General features: G+C 42.4%; 1 protein-coding gene across 1 annotated transcript; it reads left to right on the forward strand.

Annotated features, from left to right (window-relative positions):
• Window positions 1-6665: 6665 nt before the first annotated feature.
• dll4 (delta-like 4 (Drosophila)) lies at window positions 6666-22407 on the forward strand. The gene is made up of 11 exons (XM_028821594.2): window positions 6666-7141; window positions 7257-7499; window positions 7947-7998; window positions 8633-8896; window positions 11706-11766; window positions 15048-15178; window positions 17047-17216; window positions 17489-17708; window positions 18221-18857; window positions 20279-20387; window positions 21976-22407. The coding sequence occupies exons 1-11, from the start codon at window positions 7094-7096 to the stop codon at window positions 21979-21981; spliced, it is 1941 nt and encodes a 646-aa protein (XP_028677427.1). The 5' UTR covers window positions 6666-7093; the 3' UTR covers window positions 21982-22407.
• The last annotated feature ends 633 nt before the right edge of the window (window positions 22408-23040 follow it).

The raw sequence follows: 23040 nt of genomic DNA on the forward strand, positions 1-23040 counted from the left end.
ACAATGGGTCTTTTAATTTCTGGTACATGCTTCCTCAGTTGGTTTGCCCAGTTGATTTCATACAAGGGACACTATTGGCAGATGGCTGAGAAGCTACCCAACTTACTTTTCTCTCTCTCTCTCTTGCGCTGACTTTCTCTGCTCCTGACATAGGGGGATTGAGCAGGGGGGCTGTTCGCACACCTAGACGATACAGACACTCGTCTAAAAATGCTGAAAGATTATCTTCACGTTGCTACCTTCTGTGCAGCTGCTTCCTGAAGCGACATGCTGTACGGTGCTTCGCATACTTAAAAGCTCGAAGGGCACGTATTGATTTTTGATTGAAAAACAAACTCTGTCTCTCTCTCTCTCTCTATCTCTCTCTCTCTCTCTCTTTCTCTGCTCCTGACGGAGGGGGTGTGAGCTGCCGCCTTCAACAGCTTTGTGCCGCGGTGCTTCGCATACTTAAAAGCCAAAGAGCCCTATTGATTTGTTTGCTTTTCTCTCTCTCTCTCTCTCTCTCTCTGACGCACACTCCTTTGAAGAGGAAGATATGTTTGCATTCTTTTAATTGTGAGACGGAACTGTCATCTCTGTCTTGTCATGGAGCACAGTTTAAACTTTTGAAAAAGAGACAAATGTTTGTTTGCAGTGTTTGAATAACGTTCCTGTCTCTCTACAACCTCCTGTGTTTCTGCGCAAATCTGTGACCCAAGCATGACGATACAAAAATAACCATATAAACATATGGTTTCTACTTCGCAGATTTTCTTATTTCACGGGTGGCTCTGGAACGCAACCCCCGTGATGGAGGAGGGATTACTGTATCCTGATTTGGAGACTCTCGACTTTAGTCTGCCATACCCTGACTAGAGCTGCCAATTAGCCGTGCACATTGCAGCTCTGTTTGTTAGTCATTTGTATAAAAATATTAGTAATACAATTATAAACTGTTACTAACCCTTCTCTATTCTGTTTCTCTTGTCGGTATCTTGATGTTATTCTGGTAGTGGGCAAGGGAAAATGGGAACAATCAGAACAAAAGATGTAGAGAAAAAAATATTGACAAAGTAGGAGTCCAAACCAGGAAAATAAAAACTGTGAGACAAGAACAAGGACAAAAATCAGTAAGATTTCAAACACTAACTAATGTGGTCAGCAACACAATAGCGCCGCAGGGGACTGTACTTTCTCCAGTCCTGTTCAGCCTACATACATCGGACTTCCAATTCAACTCAGACTCCTGCCATGCTCCTGTGTTGCTGACCACAATGTCAGACCTGCAGTTCCCGAGACTCACATACTGAGGTTTGTCTTTAAGATAGTCCACGATCCATGCCACCAGGTATGAATCTACTCCTGTCTCTGTCAGCTTGATCCCTAAGGAGCAGAGGTTGAATGGTGTTGAAGGCACTAGAGAAGTTCAGAAACATCATTCTTACAGCACCACTGCCTCTGTCCAAGTGGGAGAGGGATCGGTGTAGCATGTAGATGATGGCATCCTCTGCTCCCACCTTCTCCTGGTATGCAAACTGCAGAGGGTCGAGGGCGTGACGGACCTGTGGCCTCAGGTGGTGAAGCAGCAGTCGCTCCATGGTCTTCATCACATGTGACGTCAGGGCGACAGGCCTGAAGTCATTCAGCTCACTAGCATGTGATACCTTTGGGACTGAGATGATACAAGATGTTTTCCAAAGCCTCTGGATTCTACCCTGTTCCAGGCTCAGGTTGAAGATGCGCTGTAGATATAGGTATGTGAATTTCCCATTGGGGATTAATAAAGTATCTATCTATCTATCTATCTATCTATCTATCTATCTATCTATCTATCTATCTATCTATCTATCTATCTATCTATCTATTAGCAAGGCTTGGTTTCTTATTAAGCAAATGGGTTGCAATGAAAACCTGAAGCCACAATGGGCCCTCCAGGACCTTGCAAACTGAGGACTTGTCAAGGCACTCTATGCCAGCACTCAGTGAAGAGCGCAAAGCAAAATAAACTGCAAAATAAACTGAATAGAACTGAACGATTATAACAGGCCTCCTGCTGCACAGAACTGCACATTGTTCGGGTGTTCTTGCTCTGTTGGCACCCTCCTAGGTAGCTTCTTTTACATTAAAGATTTCTCTTTTGACCACATATTGGGAAACTTTCTAAAATACAAAGAACCAATTTCTTGTGTAAAGACCCTTCCCATAATGAACTGGGACTTTGACAAGCAAAGATTCTAGGAGGAAACACATCACCCTGTAAAGTGCTATTACAGCAGAAGTATTTTAGGATTGTGGACTGGCACTAGTCCTGCAGGGCACATTTACTCATGCCTGAATTAGTGGTGCTATATATGAACAGCACCAAAACTGAAGCTCTTTTAATTGGCACCCCCCATCAACTTCGTTCCTCTGTAAATTGTATTTCCTTTTCTGACCGTACCATTACCCTCTCCCCTTCTGTTACAAATCTGGGTGTCAAGTTAGACTCCCATCTGTCATTTGATATACATGTCCATCACATTTGCAAACTTGCATTCCTTCATCTCCGAAACATAGCCAAACTCCGTCCCTACCTCTGGGACTCAAAGGCTGGTTCATGCCTTTGTCTCATCCAGACTGGACTATTGTAATGCACTCCTTATCGGGATACCCAACAAGAGCCTTCAAAAGCTCCAACAAATTCAAAATAGTGCTGCAAGAATCCTGGTGAGGGTGCGGAAATATGAACACATTTCACCAATCCTTCAGTCACATCATTGGCTTCCTGTCCATCTCCGTATCGAATACAAACTCTGTTTGTTTACTCACCAGTGTATCTTTGGAAATGCTCCACAATATCTTAAGGAACTCCTTATATTACCATCCACTACAAGAAACCTCCGTTTTACAAATACCTACCGTCTTCGCCCCCCCATGACCAAACTCCATACAATGGGAGACTGAGCCTTTGCTGCCACTGCTCCACGGCTCTGGAATGGCCTACCAGAGAGCCTAAGAACACAGCAGATTGTGGGCTGTTTTAAAAAACAGCTAAAGACTTTTCTATTTAGGAAAGATTATTAACAAGAATGCTATAATTGTTGTTATTTTATCTGTTTTTATCTTTCCTTGCCTTTGTTTAATCTTTTTATGTTGCACTTTGAGATTTACTGCTAATGTAAAGTGCCCCCTATCAATAAAATAAAATGCATTATATAGTCCATTATAGGGTCTCATTGGGCTAGGAGTGTGGACTAACGCTAGTCCTGCCAGGCACATTTACTCAGCCCTGGACTACTGCTGCTATAGTCCATTACAGGGTCTCATTGGGCTAGTTTAGGACTGCTAACTCACCTGCATTGTGAATCTTCCAGATAGAAGTAGAAGTCATGCACATTCATAGCGCAGGCTTTCATTAATCCATTAGTACCCTGCTAGGTAACTTCCTGAAAATTAATCTTTTTAACCACACATAAGAAACCTTTTTAAAGCACAAAGAACTAATTTCTTGTGTAAAGACCCTTCCCAGAATGAACTGGGACTTTGACAAGAAGCAAAGATTCTAGGAGGAAATACGTCACCCTGTAAAGTGCCATTACAGTAGAAGTATCTTTTGGAGTGTGGACTGGTACTATAGTCCTGCAGGGTACATTTACTCAGCACTGGACTAGTGGCACTTGATTGGGCTAGTTTTGGGTTGCTAACTCATCTGCTGCATGAGTCTCCTGGATGGAAGAAGAAGAGCTTCGTGGACAAGGTGCAAACAAAATACACTGTGCCAGTGAGCCATGACTGTGTCATCGCAGTATACTGGAGCTGCAATGTGGAAGCCCTGAAGAATACACCACTGTACACACTTTAACATAAAAATATACATTTAATTTAAAAGTATTATGTATAGTGTAAACAGCAGGGCAGATAAAGCTGTAGACACAAGAAAATATATTCAAAATATAGAGATATTGAGACTGAGCTCGGTAAAGTTTTAATTACCGCTAAAAAGTATCTATCTATCTATCTATCTATCTATCTATCTATCTATCTATCTATCTATCTATCTATCTGTTTGGGTTACTCAGGTTGTATACAACAGTGTTCTGCCATCTGTCCAGTCCTTGATTTTTAAACAGTAATTAATTGGAGGTGATTTCAAAGAAATTGCTTCTAAAGAGCTTTTCAGTTCTTCAACATTCCTCCCTTTTGATTTTCTTGATTATCCTTTCAGCTGCAGCATCTCCCTATGTAGTTTGGAAATTCTACATGAGGATCCGCAACTTTCCACAAGCAGAAAATGTGGAGGAGAAGCGCATTAATATTCCTAGAGCCATTCATACTAATAAATTGTTTGCCTGGCAGCAGGTTTGTTCATCTTTAGAAAATAACAGTGGTGAGGCACCACACACATTTGTCACACAGTGTAACTTTTGTTCTTGAGATGTCAGGAAACACTCAGTTTATGGTGTACTTGTGCTTTGTTGTCCGCATATGCTGGCACATCTGCCTAAGCGCCTTGAGCATGCAAGGCGCTATATAAGTAAAATGTATTATTATTATTATTATTATTAGTGTTAAACTATAGAAAAGACGTCTCTTAACCTCAAAGTACATTGAAGACATGCTCTATTGTCGCATTTAACGATGGAGCGTAACATTGTGTTCCGTAGTTTTCGTCTGGACTTTTTTTTTCTGTTCTTAATTTAAAGTGTTTAGAGGAGCTGAATGACGAATTATGCACTTAATTAACGATCCCAATGGTGCCCAAGCGCCATTCTTGGCAGATGGCGGACGCAAAGTATCCATGTGTGGAAAAGCTGTACATTGGTCGAACAACAAACATATCGAGTCAAAAATCAAAACCCACACGGTAACATCTGCGAAAACAAACAGAGCCCGCCAGATATTGAATAGCGATTGGAGGAGTCCTGTCACCCCTTCTGCTACTCTGTGCATGCAGGTAATCATCATCATTAATAGCCTGCTTTCATCTTGAACTGATGCTATCTGATTCTCGCTTTTCATTGTAATCAAGGCCATTCTGCGAAGCCGCGTCACTTCGATAGGTATCGGCCCTTGGATGTGGAAGACGCGTGCTGTGTGCGCAGGACATTGTCACTGGTGATTAATTTGACTAGGATCGATGCTGCGGTCCCATTCATTTATTCATTTTCACTTTTTCATGCAAATTGCTTCAATTGTTTGACAAACCCCTTACGGATTGAGTGTAAATACGTCCGTGCAGACTGACAGACAGACAGACAGACAGACAGACAGACAGACAGATAGATAGATAGATAGATAGATAGATAGATAGATAGATAGATAGATAGATAGATAGATAGATAGATAGATAGACTGTGCATATCGTGTATGCACTCATTCAATCAAAATGGGTAAAACGACTTCGTTTTTAGCGAAGATCGGGGGTCGCTATGAAATATTTAGACCAGCTACCACCGCTGCATGTTTATATCTCGCTCACCATTGAAAATCTTTCCAATTTTGTGCCATTTCGTGCGATCCACTTCTCATTAACACTGAAAACTGCAAAATGCGAACGACCAATGATTTTAGTAAAACGCGCCGGCGCTTGGCCCTCATTATCATACAGCTGAATCGCTATCTCCCAATCCCCCTCGAACCACCCTCCCCCAGTTCCACATCGTTTTACAACAGTAAATACAATTAACCGTAAAACAACACGCCACATGAAAGGCCTCTCTGTGCTTTGCTTTAACGAAGGACACGCGACTCAACAATAGGAGGCACGCAGCTCGGGTCTGGAGAGCCTTACTGGCACACGCCTGCCAGCACGCGGACCATAAAACCTTGGGCCAATGATATCGCGTACAGTTTCGTTTAACTGTAAAATAGATTTCTGATATGTGCAATCTGCCCTGTACATACGCGTTATCTACCTGTAAAAGGATGTTTATCTCGTCTTTGCGGAGAGAGTTAAATCTGATAACGTCTATCGAATTTCCTTCAGTCGCTCCTATGGAGCTAATAATTTGAGCGCGCTTCTGCCTGGCGAGGAGATCTGAGATGGTCGAGAACGTTTTCATCGCAGCAAGAAAAGTGAAGAAGAATATTTGAAAAGAAAAGGATGGAAGCATGAGGAAAACCTTCCCACTAAACTAATTTAGCAAAACTTAGAATTGTATTTTTTCGGATTTGATTTCGAGGGGGATTTTAGTGCTTTTAGAAGGAAGTGCAGTAAATCAGAAAGTACAATTCGATTAGCAAGCTGCACGGTGTGTACAAAACATCAATATGAACTGTTAGCAAGGTCACGCCTTTCAATGCATGCGTTCAATTAAAAATAAGGAAGCTTCCCCTCGCCTCTACTACAGTGCATATCCCAACTATCTGTCTGCACTAGCGTCAGTGTGTAAATAAGGTAGAGTCTGGTTTGAAGTGGGGGGGGGGGGGGGGGGCATTAAAATCTAAAATGAAGCCTATTTCCTATTTCGTGTCCCAGATATATCAACAGATGCTCAGCTTGTTAATAATCAGCTAGTCTCCTTTGGTGGTCAGCGTAGCAGCAGGGTATTAATTCTGCGTGTGAGTGCTGATGGGAACATTTGGTAGTAGAGGAGGACCATGAAGCAGGGGAAGTGGGCGGGGCTCCCGCCTCAGTCGTCTTGAGTGACAGTTTACATAATGAACCGCAAGGGTAAGCTGTAGCTATATAAACAAGAGCTGGTGCCAGACAGTGTGCATTTACAAAAAGTGAATCCAGTAGATTGTAGCTCAGTAAAGTCATGAACACACGCACACGCACGCACAGAGAGTTGACCGAGTGCGACCCCATACAAGTCAGGAATCGTGACGGTCACAGCCTGGAGTTCACGCCTGCCTGGTACAGCCAGAGTAAGAAGTGAGAGGTACCTAACTTTGGATATTAACCCTGATGCTGCATCTTTTGATTTCTGCTGTCGGGAAACTGGATTAAAATAAAAATAAAGAAGAAGAAAACACACCTTCGAGGATTTGAGGCACTTGGCAAGTGAGAAAACCAGGAGGTGAAAGACTCTGGATCTATAGCTGCAACAATTTATTGAATTGAATTTGGAAGGTTTGCAAAGAAGGAGGGAAATTTATTTTGCCTTAAGGCTGCCGTGGAGAGGCTTAAAGGATGGCAGCCTTCTTCATCTTCTGCGTCGGTTTTTCAGTTATATTGCAGGTAATGAAATAGCCTTATACCGTCATGAAGGATAGCGAAATGGAGACCCCATGCGTGAAGATTTTTTTTCAATGTTCGTTAGCTATATTTTTATTTATTTTATTTTTTTTCCAAGGTATCTGGATCCGGAGTATTTGAGTTGAAACTTCAAGAATTTGTCAATGCAAATAGAAATTCCTGTAATCCTGACTGCAGGACGTTCTTTCGAGTTTGTCTGAAGCACTTCCAGACTGTCTTGTCGCCTGGCGATTGTACCTTCGGTAACTTTGTAACTCCGGCCGTGTGGTCGAATTCACTCAGCGCGCTGGACGAAGACGCTGCCAATCGCATCCGATTGAATTTCAACTTTGGTTGGCCGGTAAGGGAGCTGGTGCTGTGCAAGTGTGCGAGGCTTGCATCGTGTAGATGGACCCCCCCACGACCACCACCACCACGATGCTCTGTGTGCCCTCATTATTATTAGATGCATCGATCGATCGACTGATCGAATGTAACGTGTTTATAAATGGCATTTAATTAACATCCATGCTAGTGATGTTGCACATGAGTATTTAAAAAGCGTGAGCAATATTAAAGCTTAGAAAATTTGTTTTATCTTGGAATGGTAAAAAAGAAAAATCTTTACTAGTCTCTTAAATATTATTCACCTGTAAATGGGGTGCTCCTTATCTAATTACTGCCGGCTGTTAGATTGTAAGAAAATTGATATATAAAAGGATACAGCTTTAAGAGTATCTGTTGCACTGTTGACTTGTGGGTATCTGGGTAGACGTTTTACGGAATGTTTCTTTTTTATTCTCTTTAGGGGACATTTTCTTTAATTATTGAAGCTTGGTACGCACTTTCAGAGAAAATTGGTAAGTTCATGAAATGGCCACAAGAGGGTGACTGCTCTCCACAAATACAATATATATGTATTTTTAAATGATTATAAAGGCTTTGTGTACCACATATAACGTTCAAAAAAACAATCAGTGTGCACTTGTGAGCTAGTCGAGGCGAAAGGTTTTGAAAAGGTTGTCTGCCTTGCGTTCTGCCTCATTCAAATTTCCTTCTTAATCTCAAACACAATTGCATTTCCTTTCGTTTATTTTTGGCGTGGGAAAGCGAGCCGTTCTTTGGTGAGAATATTTAAGCCTTGCCAAAAACCTCCTGACTGCCTTTTCCTGTATTTTACACCTTTTTTTTCTGTTCCGCCCTTTGCACAAGGAATAATGGCTTTTGGATGTTTTGCTGACATAAAGGAAGAGGATATTTCAATCGCAGTGCCCGTCGTGCTTGAAGAAAAAATAATGAGCCATTCTGGGCGCTGAGAAACGAAGCAGCTGCTAGCCGTTTCTTTGTGCGTCTCTAAATTTGAGCAAATAATTCGAAATACAAAAGCAGTCCTGCATGTTTTATGTACATTAAAAAAAAAGGTGCTAGTATGTTATCTTGTTGTGCTGGTTATTTATCATTCATTCATTTTTGTTTTCGTTCTTTGTATTTCAGACACAAGCAAACCTGAACTACTGATCAGCAGATTTGCTATCCAAAGAAAGTTGAATGTAGCCGATGAGTGGTCTCAGGATGTACAGACTGTCCAACAGAATTCGCTAAGGTATTCTTATCGGGTCATCTGCAATGAAAATTACTACGGCGAAAGTTGTTCCAAAAAATGCACGCCCAGGAACGACCATTTCGGCCACCACATCTGCGACTCTGAAGGGCAAAAATCCTGTCTCCCTGGCTGGAAGGGAGAATACTGCGATGAACGTAAGCAAATAGAGAAATACATCTATTGGCCTGATAGACAGACAGACAGAGAAAGAGAAAGAGGAAAGGGCAAAAGAATAATGAAAGACAGGGAGAGATGGAGACGCAGTGAGTAAAAGGGTCAGCCTTGGCTTTCATCAGACTGGGATCTGAAACATCCGACCAAATAATCAGTGACAATGGCCTTGTGTTTCTACTGCGGCTTCGGGCAAACTGAGCTTTGAGCCTCGAGTCTGCTCTTAAAACGGGGTTACTGCCACACACCAGCTGTCCAACTTTCAAGAGGGCATTGTTGACTACGGACCCACTGTGCTTCCCAATTTCAAATTCATTCTTTGAAAGCAAGCGGGACCAGAAGTATAAGCAAGCGGGCTGCGTTTTCATTCGGGCAATAGCGTAGCGTGTATCCCATCCCGCTAATGTCACCCGATACAGATCATATCGGCCTCGTCTCAAATTCCGCTGCCTCGGCACAAACCCCATTCTCACTTTAACTCTGAAAGAAGGGAAGAAAAAAAAAAAGAAAGAAAGAAAATCAGACCTCTCGGTCTAAAGACTGCAACCCCCCGAACCGTTGATTGTCATGTAACTGATACACTTGCGAAGTTTGTAACCGGGCTTCAGAAACAGCCGACCTGGCATCGTAGCTTATAGGTGGTAATTATGAGATGTTTGACAGATGCACCCATTAGACATCTCCACTCCCCCAGTACATGCACATCTTCATGCATAAACATCAATCGTACGCACAGTAGACATGAATAAACATATTACAGTATATGCATAACCGCCTACCCGCTTACAAATTTATGCATTCATGTATTTATGAATGCAAATATGTGCACAGGCACCGTTCTTACATTCACGCGTATACATTATATTGACACGTACATACGTTTATATATGCATATATAAACTCAGCTATCTATATGCTGGATAGATAGATAGATAGATAGATAGATAGATAGATAGATAGATAGATAGATAGATAGATAGATAGATAGATAGATAGAAACTATATGGGTCAGGCAGTTTGGCGTAGTGGATGCTATGTCACTATGTCACTTTACCTGTCTGTGCTCCAATTGGAAAAACAAAAGACATGTAACCAAGTTTAGCTCTGATATTGTCAGTTGCCTTAAATAAAGGCATCATCCTAATAATGCGATAGATTGATATGAACAAACAGCACTGTATGATTGATTGATTAATATGCAGATTTCACTTAATTTCTCAATGAGAAACGACATGGTCAAAATAGCTTCTGTGGGCTGTTCTTCTCATAACTGATCACAGTGTTTATACATATTTACCTTAATATAATTTACACTTAAAAATAAAGGTGCCAAAGTGGTTCTTCATAGGGGAACCATTTTTGGTTTCCAAAAGAATCATCGACATAAATGTTCTGAAAGAAGCTTTGTGTATTTAATTGAATAAATGGTAACGGATTCGTGGAAGCCCAACGGGTTTCTGATTTTAAAATGCCTCGGTGCTGCACACACGAATGCAGGCTGAGTTCGCGTTTTCTTGATCTGCTAGGTAGCCCACCATACCTGTCCACATATTAGGGTCTGTTTCAAATGCAAAGAACACTTCCCAGATTTTAATGATTCTTGGTGGATCAATGGGGGCAATGAGGATCCATTCCAACCCAGTAAATGACTATCGACGAGCCGTCATTTTTAAGTGTGTACGCTGAACGAGCGCCGCCGGCCGCACTGCCTTTCTTGACTGGCCCGATGCAGTTTCTTTTTCTTTTTTTTCAGCTTCCTTTCTTGTCCAAAGAGTACCATTTTCGAGATTTGAAGCACATAAACATGCGAGCGCAGTGCCCTTCATTAGGCATTGAAGTGATCGCCATTATCATCTCCAACCTATCCTGTAGCAGCCTGGCGACCCGTCCGGGACGGTTTCCTTTTTGTCAATGGTATTGCGGCCAGCACCGTCACCGACTGCCGCATTAACAAATGAATGGATCTCAAACCACCTGCCTCTATTTTAAAAAACAACAGAAAACACATTATTTAAAGTAAAAAAAAAAATGTTTAAGCTCGCATTTACTGCTCTGGCGTTTACCGCATCGCCTATGCCATTCTGTAGCTGTTGTGCAAACCGTGCACTTGTGCCCCCCTTCCCCGTTCCGTCCCCTTTTATTTACCATGCCCGTCTGCTTTAATTTAAATTAGCAAGCGCGTGCAGGAGGACCCCCTCCATCTCTCCATCTCTCCCTCCTCCTCCTTCTCCCTGGTCTTCCTCCCGGGCCGAGCGCGTGCTGCGTTACTTAATCTCAAACGTGCGCTATAATGGAAGAGCAGCACGCGCCCGGGTTAATCGCGGCATTATTATCCGCCACGCGCCGCTAAATTGCAGTCTCTATTGTTGAGCGGGGAGCATGGCAGCTGCAAATGTGGTTCGTACAGCCTACACACAACAATGGAGCAGCTGTCTACTATTGAGAGCAAGCATCTGTTCAGGGCTAACCAGCCGTTAAACACTGGTCTTGTAACCATGCAAAATCAATGTCACATACAACACAACACAAACAGCAGCAAATTAACTGGCTTCTCCGGCATTGCAGGGCAGGATAACAGGCTTGGTTCAATTGCCCTTGAAAAGAGACATATTGTTGTGGTCAAGGAAAGGATAAAATGCGAAGGCTGTTATTTCAGAGGCCCAGCTGCTTCAAGCCCCAGACTGCTTAGTTAAATTCAACCTAAAAGAAATGTAGTCGGCAGGAGCTGCAGGTGATTAAATGGGCTGGCGGGGCCGACTCACGAAGCTCTCTCTTTATCCTTTTGCTTTACAGCTATATGCCTGGATGGATGCAGCGAAAGCTATGGAAACTGCTCGAGACCTGGCGAATGCAAGTAAGTGCCACCTTCCAAGTTCACACAGGCATGTTTTAATATAGTAAGTAATACAAAGAGCAATTTATTTTTTTTTTACTGGTTATGGCTGATTGACTTTATTCAACAAATGTAACACTGTCAGGTTCATGAATAGGTGATGCGTGCCTTTTAAAGGCTTGCTCATTTAAGTCATCAGCTCACAAAAGAAACGGGTTGAATTACCCTTGTACACCATAACAATCTACGGTACTTTGCTTCATCGAGGTGTATCCTGTCAGTCAGTCAGTCAGCATTTACTTGGTATGGCTTTTATGTGGGGGGTGTGAGGGGGGGCTGAGGGGTTAGTGTTGGTTCTTCGTGGGGTCAGGTTGTGTAGAGTTTTCATTTTGCAGATTTTTTTCCGCGTACTCTGGTTTTCTTCCCACATCTCCAAAGACATTCATATTCGCTTAACAAATCCGTATAAACTCAATGTGTGTAGATGTTTAACTACAGAAGTTTATACCGTGCTGGCCTGGCATCCCATTGAAGTTTGCTCCCTACCCCACACTCCGCTCCAGTAAGCCTTTTAGATGGATTATTAGGAAGTGCGTGGATGGGACCTTACAGGGATACAGTGGACACGGCTCTGACATCGAACTTGAGTGGAGATTTCACATTCTTTGATTGTGTTTGTGTGGATTTATCCTGGGGATGTTCACAATTCGAAGACACGAGTCTGTCCTGTGGTGCCCTTGTGTCCTATCCCGGCTTGGCTCCTGGACTGCGTCCATATCTACCGAATCGTTTTCTGCTCCACACCATCAGGTCCTGGGTGGGTGAGTGAAACTTTACGCAAGTGAGGATTTCACAGCACTTCGTACACATGGTAATAATGACCCCTAAAACCTAGAAAGGAGATCATCTTTACATTCATTGCTGACATAGATATATTTTATAGGTCAATAGATTAGTTGGTGGGTCACAGAAGGTGACAGGAGCTGAAGTGAGATCTGCAGCTTTGTCATTCTTGTATCCAGAGCTGGCTCAATCATTTCAGCCAGAGTCTTTCAACTTACTTTTGGGTCGCAGGCTGTCACTGATGGGTCTCGAGCTGCTATTGTTTATCATACAGCGCTCAATCCCCCCCCACCTGCTCAATTCAGCCTTGATGGGCTTGGTGGGCTGCAAAGACATTTTCATTGAAAAAATCATGTTGTGACACCAGAAAGGTTGCAAAACCCTCATCTAGGCAACTCAGAATGACAATGCTGGATGGTAGACTTTCACAGATGCACAGACACTCTTGACCCGCTACAAGAGCGAGGAGGGACAATTATTAGACGAAACCCACCTTAATAAATGGGCAAGTGTCTGTGCAACTGTGTGTGCATCCAGTTGCTATGTCTCTGTTATGTGCCATTAGGTATGACAATCTGTAAAAGCGGTGTTAATGTTGGTGACTCACCATCTGTTGGAATGGAAAATGCACTGCATTTTAGTACTACATGCATTCCAATAGATGGTGCAGTGCGAGCGTTAACGCTGAATACGTCCAACAGAGAGTAACTGCCGAACGAAGAGAAATCAGCTTATTAGATTTGAAGAGTGCAGTCACTATACATGCTGTATATTTCAATGCTTGATTCACCCCTTTCTGTATGAACCTACATACCAATATCTGGGTGCTCGAAACACCAAGGGGTCACTCTTCAGTATCATATCTGTATGTCATCAAGGTCGAAACACCTATCGGTATTTGAAGTGTAGTATGTTTCTTTGAGTTTCTTCCATTTAATATACATGTACCATCCATCCATCCATCCGTTGTCTCCCGCTTATCCGAGGTCGGGTCACGGGGGCAGCAGCTTGAACAGAGATGCCCAGACTTCCCTCTCCCCGGCCACTTCTTCTAGCTCTTCCGGGAGAATCCCAAGGCGTTCCCAGGCCAGTCAAGAGACATAGTCCCTCCAACGTGTCCTGGGTCTTCCCCGGGGCCTCCTCCTGGTTAGATGTGCCCGGAACACCTCACCAGGGAGGCATCCAGGAGGCATCCTGATCAGATGCCCGAGCCACCTCATCTGACTCCTCTCGATGTGGAGGAGCAGCGGCTCTACTCTGAGCCACTCCCGGATGACTGAGCTTCTCACCCTATCTTTAAGGGAAAGCCCAGACACCCTGCGGAGGAAACTCATTTCAGCCGCTTGTATTCACGATCTCGTTCTTTCGGTCACTACCCATAGCTCATGACCATAGGTGAGGGTAGGAACATAGATCGACTGGTAAATTGAGAGCTTCGCCTTGCGGCTCAGCTCCTTTTTCACCACGACAGACCGATGCAGCGCCCGCATTACTGCGGATGCCGCACCGATCCGCCTGTCGATCTCACGATGGTATACATGTACCATTGCCCTCTAAACCTCAAGGTTTGGGTGCAACATCTACAGCTTCGCCGAGGGCAACAAAAGAGCTAGAGCCGGTCCTGATGACAGTATTCACTTAACAGGTGACCTCCAACATCTTAGACATCAGGCTGTGCTGTTTAGTTCCTCGTAAGTGCTTTGAATTTCATTTCTTTATTATATATAACATCCTTGGAGTGATGGATGGCACCCAGACACAATGGTTGCCACTCCTCTTTCACCGATTCTTGAGTGCTCAGTGTGAATCCCAGTCCTTGTCTGTATGGAGCTGGCACATGTTCCTGTGTCCACTTAGATTTTATTCGGGTTTCCTCAGGCATCTTTTTCTCATCTCCAAGACGTGCAGATTTTCTAGGGGCGAGGGAGCCTTCCTTGCACCCAGCATATTCAGAATGGCCTACGCTGATTAATGAAATAGATGGACCCTCTATACTCAACCGTCCCCAGTGGCTTTGTGGGTCTGGTACCAACCAGTGTTTCTACAGTTGTTCTGGTAGGCAAAACACCAGGCTTAGCATCTTACACAGAATCGCAAATCTCATACCTGCTTACGTCAATACCGGGTCACAGGTGGGCAAAGTCTAACCCAGCATTTTTGGGTACAAGTCAGGAGCCAATTAGGATTAGGGTCCGGTTATCCATACACCTACAAGGGTCCACCCTGGAAACACCAATGAACTGTTTTTGGGATATGGGAGGAGAACCAAAGTAGCAGGTGACACTGGGAGAACATGCAGAATCCACGCAGATGACGCCCAAAGAGTATACAGCAGTGCTAACCACTGGGCCACCACTGTCACAATGTGTTTATTGTTAATGTTTCAATGAAATATATGAAATGATCATAATAAAGTCTATGCATTTTATTTAAAAAAAAAAAATTGTTTTTTTTTTTAGCTGCAGAATGGGATGGCAAGGAAAATTCTGTAACGAATGTGTCCCACACCCAGGGTGCAAGCATGGCACTTGCTCAGGTGCTTGGCAGTGCAATTGTGATGAAGGCTGGGGAGGACTGTTCTGTGACCAAGGTAAGCGCAGCCCAACACGTGGGCATGTTGCTATAGCTCTTTCTCTAGTGAACGCCATCCCATAGGGCATGGCGAGAACATAGTGATAATATAACTGTTGGCATACATTTTTACAGAACCAGCACTGGCAGCTAAAGTTGCCCAGTAGTGATAGTCAGAGGTGGGGATCGAACTGGAAATGTTGGGGTTTACAATCCAATGCCTGAGCCAGTGTGTGCAAAGTAGTGTGGCAGAATTTGAGCAAATTGAGGCAAACTTTCTTTCTTTCTTTCTTTCTTTCTTTCTTTCTTTCTTTCTTTCTTTCTTTCTTTCTTTCTTTCTTTCTGCATCTCCATCTCTGGTATACAGGTAGCCATAGCCAGACCTAGAGTACAAGGCAAGTGCCAACTCTGGGTGGAACATACAAACCATTTCAGGTCACATTCAGTCACACAGCAGGCCGCATATTCAATTCACTTTTTTTGTGTAGCGCCCTTCTGAAGGCTCAGGGCGCTTACACAAACTTATAGCTATATGCAGTAACAACAGTACACAGAGAGCAGAGCAGCCATGCCACCTGCACTTGAGAACAGGAGGTCCACCTGAAGCTAAGCATATTTGGGTCAGCCAGTGCTTGGATGGGACACCATATATAAGAAATTTGACAAATGAAAGGAGACCATGCAGTCAGGTAAGCCTGTTTGTTTAGCTAATAGCCAGGCTGTCCCAATATCTAATCCTGAGTCTTTTTACAGGCTGTCAGGGTTTCTTCTTCAACTCCATGTCTCAGTAGTTTGTTCCAGAGTCCCAAAACTCTTTGCATAAAGAACTGCTTCCTGGCTTCAACATCCCCTCTTAATTCCACTGGTGTCCTCAAGTATATGATTTGACATTTAGTTGAAAGAATTCTGCTGGACTTATTTTATTGATGCCTTTGAGGACTTTAATACCAGGATGAGATTGCCCACACTGTCTCCTCTGCTGGAGACTAAACAGGTTGAATTCTCTGAGTCTGTCACAGTAGGACATGTCCTTAAGTCCTTGGGTTCTCCTGATTGCTCACCTCTGCACAGCTTCAAGTGCTGCTATGTCTTTCTTGTACCATTGTCACTAGAACTGCACACAACACTCCAGAATACACCGTCTAAGAAAAGCTTGAGTAGCTGCAGAAACAGGTGTTGGTGAGGCCATCGGGGGCACTTACCATGTGGTCTGTGTGTGGATGCAGTGATGAGGACCCTGTGGTGTAAAAACTGACACTGCCCACCAGAATGAGTTGTAAAACCAAGATTATGACTCTCTGTGGTCACAAAAGATCCCTGGGCATCCTTAGAAAAAACTAGGATGTACCTCAAATGTCCAGACTAAATTGCCAACCACAGCCTTGTCCATTCTGTCCCCCTAATTATCCCTGGTCTCTTATTATCTAAATATCTCTCTCATTAAGGTAAAACAAACAACGAAATATGTGGTGAGCCTACTGGCACAAGAATGGCTGCTGTCACATCACCCAGAGGAGTGCTGCACCTTTGTGGTGGTTGAAGTGGCTCAAGAACGTTGAGGGTCTAGAAAGGGCTACCGTATATAAATATAACTATCTGTCTGGACAGTTGTGAAGACACTGAGTAGTATGGCTTTTGAAGCACTTCTGGGGAGGTTCAGGGGCATGGGTGGCACTGAGTGTTTGAGGTTAATTCATTCATTCATTAAGTGAGCAAATCTATCTATCTATCTATCTATCTATCTATCTATCTATCTATCTATCTATCTATCTATCTATCTATCTATCTATCTATCTATCTATCTATCTATCTATCTATCTATCTATCTATCTATCTATCTATCTATCTATGTTCTTACTTATTCATTTATTTTGGGTCTCTTGGCAGATCTCAACTACTGTACACATCACAAGCCCTGCTTAAATGGAGCAACATGCATGAACACGGGACAAGGCAGCTACACCTGCACATGCAGACCTGGCTACTCCGGGGTCAACTGTGAACTCAGGGTCAAAGAGTGTGACAGCAGCCCTTGCAGGAATGGAGGAAGTTGCTCGGTAAGGTTTTTGTTGGTACTGGACAGTCCTATGCCATGTGTTCATTTTCTTCACAATGCGGTGGAATTTTTAGCGATTGACATGTTAATCAGGGTCCCTGATGCTACTGGGATAGGCTCCGGCCTCTCGAGTCCTTGAATTGGATTAAACAGGTTTGAGAACGCCATATTATGTCCATCAGGTTAGAAGAGATGTTCTGACTGGAGTCTGTCAGTTTTTTTTTTTTTTTGGTCTTCTCTTGTAATAACCACGAGTATGTCTTCTTTCTCCAGGAAGAGGAAAATGGCTACAGATGTTCATGCCCACAGGGGTTCGAAGGGGTTCACTGTGAGCACAGCTCTTTGACATGTGCCGACTCCCCGTGCTTTAACGACGGTACCTGTTCTGAAAAAGATTTCGGTCAGAGCTACATCTGTACGTGTCCTCCTGGCTTCACCGGCTTAAACTGCGAGAAGAAGGTTGACAAGTGCACAAGCAATCCCTGTGCCAATGGTAGGTGTCACAAGATTTTTTTTTTTTAATTGTTAGGCCAGGATGCCTTTATGGCCTCTGCCAAGACAAAAGCAGTGAAGCAGCAAGTCGAGTAGGAGCCATCATTGCTGTTTCCTGCCCTGACGACCTCGGCTGCTTGCTGCATAGTAATGAGGAGGACATCTTGCCAGGTCTCAGGTGGCTTGTGTGTGTTTTAAGGAGACCACAGCCACCTCCAGCAAATGGAAGTGTTGCAGGCCTGATCTACAAGGTGTGGTTTCTGGGTACAAGTTCAATGCATTTTATTGCTTCTCATTATGGGATTGCAGTTAGCAAACAGAGGCCATTATCACATTTTTTTACAAGCCTTATGAGAGGATTAGCACACCCCTTCTGTATGTAATGACGGTTGCTATCTAGGTCACATGACCATTAAATCAATAAAATGCGGATAAAGCGATGAGCATAGACGTGTATGGCTTCAGGTCTTCAGTGCATGGCAGCCTCATTCTGTATTTGTTGAATGTTTTCAGGTGGCCAGTGTATAGACCATGGCAGCTCCAGAGAGTGTCGTTGCCGTCCAGGATTCAGAGGACAACACTGTGAGATCATCATTGACAAATGTGCCATCAATCCATGTGAAATTAAGACAAAGGATGTGTGTGCTTCTGAGCCGTGCAGCAATGGCGGGACCTGCCTGAGCACCTCGTACGGCACTGGCTTTGAGTGTAAGTGCTCATCTGCCTTCTCGGGTGCCCGTTGTGAATTCTCCATTGTGCCCTCCCCACCGGATTCTAAGGAGTCTTTTCCCTGGATGGCAGTCACAATGGCCGTGGGTCTGGTTGCGGTGCTTATGCTGAAGTGCATGGGTTTCCTGGTCCTGAGACACATACGGAGACAAAGACAACTGAGTGAGCAAGACTCGGAGACCATGAACAACCTCTCGGACTTCCAGAAGGATAACCTGATCCCGACCTCCCAGCTGAAAAACACCAACAAAAAAATTGACTTGGAAGTGGACTGCGCCGTCAAAACATCGAACTATAAACATAAAAACTACCACTTGGACTATAATTTTGTTAAAGACTTCAAAGAGGACATGTCTCAAGGGAATAAATGTCTCAAGTGTGATAAATGTTTAGAAGAAAAGATTCCCCTCAGAATGCAAAGGTGAGGAAGCCGCTTCCGATTCCATTCGGCCACATTGTATGTGTTCGGTGTTTGTGACGAGACTCTTGATGCTTCACATTTAGTCCATTGGCTTTGTGAACGAGAGAGAGAGAGAGAGAGAGAGGAGAGAATGGTCTTCAGCCGAATTTGTTGAAGCAATTGCATGGCGTGTCTGACCTGATGACTGACCTCCAAAACAATATTAGGAAAGAATTGTTTCCTTATCCAAGTTGTAGCAGAGACCAAGAAGGGTATGCACATGAAGTACTTCCTTTTTGTTGGACTCCCACCTTATTATTCCTTATCTTGCAAGGGGAGGCAGGTGCTTCTCATAGTGGTGCAGTGTGTAGGGTTCCTTAGGGCAGGGGTGTCCAACTCTGGTCCTGGTGGGCCACAGTGGCTGCAGGTTTTCATTCTAACCCTTTTCCTAATCAGTGACCAGTTTTCACTGCTAATTAACTCCTTTTCCATTCCATTTTAATAGCCCTGTTTTTAAGGATTCAGTCCTCTGAATCAATCTGTTTCTTCATTAAGTGGCAGCCAAATAGAAATGAGATGTGAAACGAGCCGACAGATGACCAGCTAAATTGAAACATCAAACTCCAGTCAATTTCACTCCAACCAGTTTCTTAATGAGAAGCCACTTCTAGCTGTTAATTAAAGCCGTTATTGAATATCATGACTTGTTGCTGCTCTCGTTCTGCCACAGCAAACTGTTGATTTTCTGTTTTTTCTAAGACCACCGTCAAGATGTTTTGGTGACCTGAGCGGACCAACATGACCGAGACCTTCACCTTTCTTTATGTTCACTTTAGCTGGCATATTTTGTGGCTGCTCAATAAGGAAAAAGAAACACATAAAAGGTCTGAGTCACATCAATTAAAACTAGCAAAAAGTCTCACTAATTAAGAAGATGGTTAGAATGAAAACCTGCAGCGACTGCAGCCCACCTTAGCGTCTCATCTTGTTGACTGTAAACAAGATAGATCATAAGCATCCAAAAGTCTTCATATAGTGCTTTCACAAATCATAAAAGGTGCAATAAAATTCATAAAATAACAACAAGGAGCATTACTGGTTGTTTCCAATATCTGCCACTCTTTCATAAAATAAATGTAGATACTGTATTTATAAAGTAGTAGACGTAGCCTTAAGAACAGTGGATGGCTTATGTGTGTGTGTGTGTGTGCGGGTCCAAATGGAAACTGGGTTTCTGACCAAGCTTGACTCCCACCAGGCCACAACACTCCATTAATCTGTAAAAGAAATCTAGACTCAGAAAATCAGTGCAAGGATGGATAGATGGATGGATGGATGGATGGATGGATGGATGGATGGAGGTTCATTGATAATGTATGTGCCAGGCGGTCATTTTGTAATTATTCTTAAGGTTTTTGTTTGATTTCTTTCCCACCCTCCAGTGAAAAGCCAGAGTGTAGAATATCAACGATATGCTCCCCAAGGGACTCCATGTACCAGTCTGTGTTTGTAATAGCAGAGGAAAGGAACGAGTGTGTCATAGCAACTGAGGTAAATAAACATCCGCTCCTCTCGTCCCATATGGGCCGCCGCGTCTTTGCAGAGGTACACGCTGTGTTAGCACAAGGGGGCTGTGCTTCATTACACTGGGCACTTCTGGGAACGAACAGACAGACAGTTATTACTGAACCCAAATCTCTCCAGTTGTAGAGTGAACAATGACGACAAATGGCAGAGAGTCTCCGATTTCAAAAGTTTTAGCAAATGATTTATTTCATACTTTTGTTCACCTTACATTTCTATTCGTTCGTTTTGAATTTGACACTTATGCTCCCTTGATGGTGATCATTTCATGTTTTTTTTTATTTTTATTTATTTTTTGACTTACTTTACGTTTGTATTCTTCTTCGTGGGGGGTCACACTTTTTTTTGACTAGACTTGATTTTTATTTGGCGCATTTGCTCCCCTTCATTTTTTGAAACTTTTTTAGTGGTTTTGTTCTCATAATATTCTTATTCCTTTAAATTTTTACTTATTTATCTATAATTTAGTTCCTTTCTTTATAACTTTTAGCTCTCATGCCCTTATTTTTTTAATATACGGGGTGGGCAACAATAGGTTTACAGTTGTGAGTATGCGAAACACAGTTTATTTTTGTATTGTTTATTTATTAATGATTGTAGTATTTATTTGTATTATTTGTCTTCTTCTTCTTATTATTATTATTATTAAAGTGTACATAAGTGGAGCAATCATTACCTGCATATCTTTTTCCATACAAACAACTGTAAACCTGTTGTTGCCCCCCCTTGTATATTTCGTAAATTCGCTGTACAAAATGAAATTTAAGCAAGTGCAAAGGCTTTATATCAAGCCTTTAAATCTTGTTTTCTTCATTGTAACATTTATTGACTTACCCTTAAATATAAATGTCTTGAAATTTAGCTTATTCTTAAGCCATTTGGTCAAAAACATTTTATGTACCCCTTTTGCGGCTTTTTCATGTGCACTCTGCAGTATTTATTTTTAACTGATTTGAAAGCTGGAGCAGTTTAAATTAGTTTAGTTATCCATCAACATGTCAGTTGTCACATTTTTATTTATTTTCAGCACTGTTGTTCCCTTACATATTTATTTATTTATATATTGCTTGATATTTTCATGCCTTTTTGTGTTTTTTTGCCTTTTTTATTCATTCACTCATTCATTCTGTTGGTTTGATTATTTCATTTAATTTACTGCTTCTACCTTTAGGATGATGATAATGATGATGATTATTCTTATTAATTGACTTATGTATTTGTCTGCTTTTTGTTTCCTTAAATATTTGTTTGGTGCTGTTTTTATGTATTTCTTTCCTGTTTTTCTTCAAATATTTTAAATTTCCTATCAATTTCCCACTCATTCACTGCATTTGATTGCACATACATCTCTGCTTATTACCTTTTGCCACTGCGTTCCTTAAACTTTGCTTCAATTTTGTGTTCCTGTTCAGTTTCTCATGTCCTGCATGCCTTTAATGTGTCTTGTTTAAAGAATCGCCATATTGTTTTAGACAAAATGAAAGTTTCTTTCTGGTGTTTCAGATCTTGTCTTCTCAATGAGCGTTAACCCGACTTTTTCCCTCTTCCTTTGCAGGTTTAAAGTGAAGGCTTCTGCCTCAAGTGAACCTTCTTTCAAGGTGAAAGTGTTGTCTGCACTGTTTACAGCTCAAGAAGAAAGGGAAAGAGACTGACGATTATTTAAACGCAAATTGCTGCTTTGAAATTTTTGTTGTTGTCTTTTTTTTGTTTGTTTTGTTTTGTTTAAAGGACTGACAATTTTGGATAATGGCTTTGGGACTGCAGTAAAGCTCTTGCAGCTGAAGTGTTAGAATGTAATTGCACCAGAGGGGTGAGGCCGCTCTTGGACGTTCTCATTTCCTTCTGCATTCTTGGAAGACGCAAAAACTCAGTAAAGACGGATCTGTGAAAAATCCAAAGTGGAAGATGTGCATCCCTTTGAACGCTCTCAAAGGACCCCCTAACGATAATCAAAAATGGAAAGAACCCTCCACAAAAAAAACAAAAACGAAAGATGGACGGTTTAGATTGTGCTATGCAAGGAGGAGAGCTGTGTGAGACAATGCAGCTGTGTGGATGAGGACCCTCTGAAAGTGGGATGGAGGACAGTAATGTGATGATGGCATCACTGGAGAACCTAGTGGCGCTCGGGTGCCACTCTAATCAGTACGCCTTAAGACACATCGTCACCCCTTCACAATTCCCTTGACGGCTTTTCTTTGAACCTTTGCACTATGACAATGTTGACATCCAGAGACTGATCAGAAGTCAGCGGTTCCAGCCTGCTGTATCTCCAGTTCGTACCACGATATGCAACACTGCCCATTAGGACGACGTGACTGTTGAACCACAGACTGCCTATAATTAGTATTGAACTTAACAGACCAATAATGTTATTTTTAAGATTGGTATTTCACTTGTTAATTTAAAGAGTATGAAGCACTGATCTTTCTATGTTTTATAAGATTATTTTGTATATAATGTATATTTATAAGAAAATGTTCTTAAGTGTAAATGTTTTTTTCTCACATGTTTTTAATTTGATGTCAACAAATTCAAATTTATTTTTGTTTTTTTGTTTTTTTTTGTTTTTTTTTTTTAAAAAAACAATGAAGAAAACATTCCTGATAGACGAATTGTT

This window comes from Erpetoichthys calabaricus, chromosome 16 (genome assembly GCF_900747795.2).
Source record: "Erpetoichthys calabaricus chromosome 16, fErpCal1.3, whole genome shotgun sequence".
In the NCBI taxonomy this organism is placed as follows: Eukaryota; Metazoa; Chordata; class Cladistia; order Polypteriformes; family Polypteridae; genus Erpetoichthys; species Erpetoichthys calabaricus.

Coding starts and splice junctions, on each gene's coding strand:
- dll4 (XM_028821594.2), top strand. CDS start 7,094: ATGGCAGCCTTCTTCATCTTCTGCGTCGGTTTTTCAGTTATATTGCAG. Junction 15,179..17,046: donor AGGACTGTTCTGTGACCAAG/GTAAGCGCAGCC, acceptor GTCTCTTGGCAG/ATCTCAACTACTGTACACAT. Junction 17,709..18,220: donor AAGCAATCCCTGTGCCAATG/GTAGGTGTCACA, acceptor GAATGTTTTCAG/GTGGCCAGTGTATAGACCAT.